At 48.1% G+C, this 5566-nt stretch overlaps 2 protein-coding genes across 2 annotated transcripts; one reads left to right on the top strand and one right to left on the bottom strand.

Moving 5' to 3' along the window:
- Positions 1-3046: 3046 nt before the first annotated feature.
- On the top strand, positions 3047-3587 carry LOC123966496 (histone H2A-like). Its single transcript, XM_046042649.1, has one exon. It carries the CDS (start codon positions 3052-3054, stop codon positions 3433-3435), a length of 384 nt encoding a protein of 127 aa, XP_045898605.1. The 5' UTR covers positions 3047-3051; the 3' UTR covers positions 3436-3587.
- A 378-nt stretch (positions 3588-3965) lies between these two features.
- LOC123966495 (histone H3) lies at positions 3966-4558 on the bottom strand. Its single transcript, XM_046042648.1, has one exon. The coding sequence runs from the start codon at positions 4521-4523 to the stop codon at positions 4113-4115; it is 411 nt and encodes a 136-aa protein (XP_045898604.1). The 5' UTR covers positions 4524-4558; the 3' UTR covers positions 3966-4112.
- Between the last annotated feature and the right edge of the window lie 1008 nt (positions 4559-5566).

Genomic DNA, 5566 nt, shown 5'->3' with positions numbered 1-5566 from the left:
ACCGTGGCAGCTGCCGTGGCGCAGAGACGCGCTCTCACAGCTGGACGGAGCCATCCTACACTTCCCAGTGATAGGTCAGCGTTTGTGGGCTTGGCCCCTGAACGGGAGCGCCTTGAAAGATTAGGATTGTCCCCTAATGTGGTGCGCACCATCCAAGGCGCTAGGGCTCCCTCCACTACTGCTTCTTATAGAGCAAAGTGGTCCGCTTTTCAGCACTGGTGTGTGGAAAGAGACACGGACCCCGTCTCGTGTCCCTTATCTCTTGTTCTGTCCTTCCTCCAGCTGCTGGTGGACAGAAATCTGGCTTTATCCACGGTCAAATCATACGTGGCGGCCATCTCTTCCTGCCACGAGGGCTTTGGAGAGAGATCGGTTTTTGCGCATCCGCTGGTTTTTTAAGAGGAGTGAGAAGACAGCGGCCTGTCACGCGCCCCTTGGCGCCACAGTGGGATTTACCGCTTGTGCTGCGCGCTCTGAGCAATCCCCCCTTTGAGCCACTGCCGCAAACTTCTCTCAGACTGCTGTCTCTGAAGACAGCCCTCCTTTTGGCACTGACCTCTGCTAAGAGGGTGAGCGATCTGTGCGCTCTCTCAGTCGCTCCATCCTGCCTCGCTATCAGAGCTGACGGGAGCTCCGCCACCTTGAGGCCAAACCCAGCGTTCATGCCCAAGGTTATAACTAGCTCCTTCGGGTCACGGATTATTTCCCTGGAAGGTTTTTTCCCTCCTCCTCATCGAAACGAGGCGGAGGAAGCATCTCATCGTCTCTGCCCGGTGCGCGCGTTTTGTCTCATTATGTAGAGCGCACGGCTGCCCTCAGAAAAACTCAACAGCTGTTTGTTCACTACAGAGAGCATTCACGAGGCAAGTCTCTGTCAAAACAACGGTTGGCTCATTGGCTGCGTGAGGCCATCACACAGGCGTACGTTGCGGCTGGGGAGGACCCCCCACCCGGCATCCGTGCGCACTCGACAAGAGCCGTGTCCTCCTCCACAGCGCTGTTCAGCGGGATGGCTGTGGAGGATATTTGCACAGCGGCATCATGGGCTTTACCCTGCCCCTTTATCCGCTTCTATTTACGTGATGCATCGGGGTTTTCCCTAACGCACTCGGTACTGAATGTTCTGGAGACCAGGCGCGACGCTGCTGGCTCGGGGCACATTACGCACACATAGGCTTCCCTGTAAAGGAGCCGGTAAGGCTCCTCTTGCCACGGGCTGTTGGGGCTCTTTCTGTCTTAGTTGCGCTCCAGTTGGACTGCCACAATGCGTAACAACCGTCCTTACTGTTCCCTCAACATAAGCCGCAGTGTGCGTCTGTGTGTGCCTGTACTCTGGGCGCTCTCGTGCGCACACACACCCCCCGTTGCCGGGATGCGTGTGTGTTGTTCCATCCTCCCGCCTGCTCTGCTCGTTGTTGGGACTGGTTACAATGCGTAACTGTCGTTCCAATTTCCTCACAGCGGCAGGTGGGAGGCAGGGAGTGATGCGTTCGGCCATCCTGTTGTCTGGTCTGGTGCGGGTGGCTGCGTGTCTCGGTTTTACGTGGCGTGGTGGTTCGGACGCTCGCCTTCTGTGCCGGGGGTGCCTGGTTCGGGACCGGACGGAGACATTGGCCTGCGTTTTGGTCTCTGTCGTGCGTTGTGTGGTTGGGGTACTGTGAGCTGGTGTGTTAATGCTTGTGGCCGCTGGGGGTCCAGTGGGCATTGACTACATCTGGCTTCGCCCTTATCCCAATAGCGACAGCTCTTAGAGGGCGAAGCCTATACGAAATAGAACGTTGGTTACGTATTGTAACCCCAGATTCTATGAGTATAGGCGTAGCCCTCTAAGCTGCGGGCCCGACTGGTCCCACCAGCGTTGGCTGAAGAAAAAAAGCTGACCTCTTGGGAGCAGATCTCTGGTCTCGCCGGTATTATATACCTAAATTGCGGACCTGAGAGAGGCCCGTGCAATGCACATGGGCGCGAAAGAAATCTTCAGGACTGCGCATGCGCGCGGGGATGAACCCAATAGCGACAGCTCTTAGAGGGCTACGCCTATACTCATAGAATCTGGGGTTACAATACGTAACCAATGTTATTTAAGTTTGTAACAGTACATTAAAGAGGTGTAATTCTGCTCATTTTCAGGTTCCATATCATATTTAGGGGATTTAGTACGAGAGCAGGTTTACATGGTTTAATTTTCATATTTTTCTCATACTGCACATTGCTGCAGCTCCTCTTTTCACCCTGTGTGTTGAACTCTTGAGCTACAGAGTGATGCATCTTACTTGTACAAAATCTTTGTTGGGAGTTGCACATGCGCAGCTCCCAGGTAAGGACTACTAGCCAATCAGAAGCAGGGAAGGGCGGGTCGTAAGAAACAAGGTAGTGTGATCCAAATCAAAGCTGCTTCAACCTAGCAGATGGTAGAAGTTATTATCAGTCCACAACCACACAATAAATAATTACATAAAAATTGGCCAAACAATTTGAATGTTAGCTTTCACACATTGTAACATTAGCATTATAGCTGTAACTTTAGCTGTGTTAGCCAACGTTTACAACAACTCCGCACTTGAACAGTCTGTGAAGTTACATTGCCGTGTTTATTTTAAATATAATTCACAACCAATAAAGCATATTAGCACTGTTTTCAGGATTCTTTTCTTCTATTCATTGTTTTCATTTTTGTGACGACATAATGTCACAAAAATAAATACAAGCACAGCACATTATATATATAGAACAACTGAATTAAGATCAGCAGTGACTCTGTGACAGATTATTTTCTTAGAACAATAAGAAAAACAACGCTTTGACTTAGAGACTGATATGTTAATAATAACGGAGCAAACGCTACAATTACAATTTATTTTGAAATCCCATGCAGAGTAAACCGGAAGTTTTGTGGTTAATACCGGGATTTGACGTAAACCCTTTTCTGATTGGGTGATCATCGGCACGCTCACTCTGGCCAATCAGTGAGCAGCTTAGTACAAATATATATGTGGTTTCGGCGGCCTGTTGGACAAAACTTTCTCGTACTCGAAAGAATCAACGCGCAAAATGTCTGGACGAGGAAAGACCGGAGGCAAAGCCAGAGCAAAGGCAAAGACCCGCTCCTCCCGCGCCGGGCTCCAGTTCCCCGTCGGTCGTGTCCACAGACTCCTGCGTAAAGGAAACTACGCGGAGCGCGTCGGTGCCGGAGCCCCCGTGTACCTGGCGGCGGTGCTGGAGTACCTGACCGCTGAGATCCTGGAGCTGGCCGGAAACGCCGCCCGCGACAACAAGAAGACCAGGATCATCCCCCGTCACCTGCAGCTGGCCGTCCGCAACGACGAGGAGCTCAACAAGCTGCTCGGCGGAGTCACCATCGCTCAGGGCGGCGTGCTGCCCAACATCCAGGCGGTCCTGCTGCCCAAGAAGACCGAGAAGCCCGCCAAGAAGTAAACAACAAACAAACACACAACGGCTCTTTTAAGAGCCACACATCTCAAACTAAAGACACACTTCCTGCTCTGACTTATATTTCATGATTAAATGGTTTATCCATCAGATCCATTTTACAGTTTACTCAATTTAGCGAGGCTTTATCAACCATCAGTTTACGTGTGTCTGCAGCTCCTAAGTGTGAGTCCTTAAACTGAATCTAATGAACAAAATGTACAACATCGTCCTTATTCACTAGTACTTGGTCCATTAAAGTTGTAGATACCAGTTTATTATACACACTACCTTGACATGTACAATAGTGACAATTTCCCATACATGATCATTAGAGGAAGGAGCTCCTGAGTGTACTACATGTTGTCTGAGGCAGCTTTTTAAAGCACAGAGGCTTCCTCACATGTGCCCAAGCAGTAGTGTATATTTCGGTCAGCAACATTGAAGCAATGCACTGTTGCTAATGCTCAAGAAAAGTAGAAACATGAAAGTTTCCCCATATTGAAAGTAGTCAGATGTGAAGATCAGGACCCAGATTAGCAAGAATCAAGTTTATTAAATGATTGTTGACATTGAAATAAGCCATCAAAATACATGAAGAGGATCAGAGGAAGGAGCTCTTGAGCTTTAGTGAGGTGGCTCTTAAAAGAGCCGTTGTGGTGTAAAGAGGTGTGGGGGGGAGTTTAAGCCCTCTCTCCGCGGATGCGTCGGGCCAGCTGGATGTCTTTGGGCATGATGGTGACCCTCTTGGCGTGGATGGCGCACAGGTTGGTGTCCTCGAAGAGGCCGACCAGGTAAGCCTCGCTGGCCTCCTGCAGAGCCATGACGGCGGAGCTCTGGAAGCGCAGGTCGGTCTTGAAGTCCTGAGCGATCTCCCTCACCAGGCGCTGGAAGGGCAGCTTGCGGATCAGCAGCTCGGTGGACTTCTGGTAGCGGCGGATCTCTCGGAGAGCCACGGTACCGGGCCTGTAGCGGTGGGGCTTCTTCACTCCGCCGGTGGCCGGGGCGCTCTTACGGGCAGCCTTGGTGGCCAGCTGCTTCCTGGGAGCTTTTCCTCCGGTGGATTTACGCGCGGTCTGCTTGGTTCTGGCCATTTTAGTCTCTCTAACTTGTCCGTGTTCACAGATAAACAAGAATCCCGACAGGCTGCGAGCAGCGGCTTTATAAAGGAAGAGCGGGCGCGACGACGGCGCTGATTGGTCCAGGCCGAGAGGAGCTGCTATTGGCCAAAAGAAAATTTCAAACTGACCAATCATCCACAGCAGCTGGCCAAGACAGAAAGAATGATTTTAGATTGAAAACATGTTAGAAATATTACATCTTCAAAAGTTTTGGAGACTAAAGTTACATTAACAAAGTTTTTCCACATTTCAAGATGAGATAAGATACAGAAGTAAATAAGTAAAAAAAAAAAAATTGATCTGAAGTTGATAAAACATAATAATTATGGAAATAAAAATAGAATATGAAGTTAATGCTAATACATACATATAAAATATTATTTCCCAACAGAGTCTAAATATTAGACCCAACAGAGAGAAAAACTCACGCCATAAAAACAAATAAATATAAATACAACAAAACACAAGACTACAAACAAACAAAAGATCAATCCCAGAACAAATATAACACTTCCAAAATGATCAAAAAGTATATGTTAAGAGCAAATTTTCCTTCAGATTTATTTTGAAAACAGAGACAGAATGCACCAATTTAAGGTTTTCCTCGAGCTTGTTCCAAATCTGCGGACCTCTACAGACTACACTCAGGCTCGTACATTTCAAATGTCTGATTTTACCAGTAATTAACTCTTTTTCCCTTGTGTGATATGTATGCTGGGGTTGACTGATTGGGACAAGTTCACACAATCGGTCATTTAGCATATGAACAACCTGAAATATCATACAAGAATTATGAAATAATTGTATTCGGTAAGTCTTAATAGACCCAGGCGATGAAACAATAGACGCGAGGGGGTATTTGGCTCAGACCACGTCATTACCCGTATAATTTTTTTCTGTAAAGACTGTATTTTATTCCAGGTAGCTAGTAAAAGTGTTACACCATATGACATTGCAATAATTTAAATGGGACTCAAACAATGTTTTATATAAGATAACAAGTGCTGACTGCGGGA

This window comes from Micropterus dolomieu, unplaced genomic scaffold (genome assembly GCF_021292245.1).
Source record: "Micropterus dolomieu isolate WLL.071019.BEF.003 ecotype Adirondacks unplaced genomic scaffold, ASM2129224v1 contig_13543, whole genome shotgun sequence".
NCBI classification, from domain to species: domain Eukaryota; kingdom Metazoa; phylum Chordata; class Actinopteri; order Centrarchiformes; family Centrarchidae; genus Micropterus; species Micropterus dolomieu.
This window is presented reverse-complemented; position numbering and strand designations above follow the sequence as displayed.

What these genes read in the sequence shown, in the direction of transcription:
- LOC123966496 (XM_046042649.1), top strand. Translation starts at nt 3,052, where the DNA reads ATGTCTGGACGAGGAAAGACCGGAGGCAAAGCCAGAGCAAAGGCAAAG.
- LOC123966495 (XM_046042648.1), bottom strand. Translation starts at nt 4,523, where the DNA reads ATGGCCAGAACCAAGCAGACCGCGCGTAAATCCACCGGAGGAAAAGCT.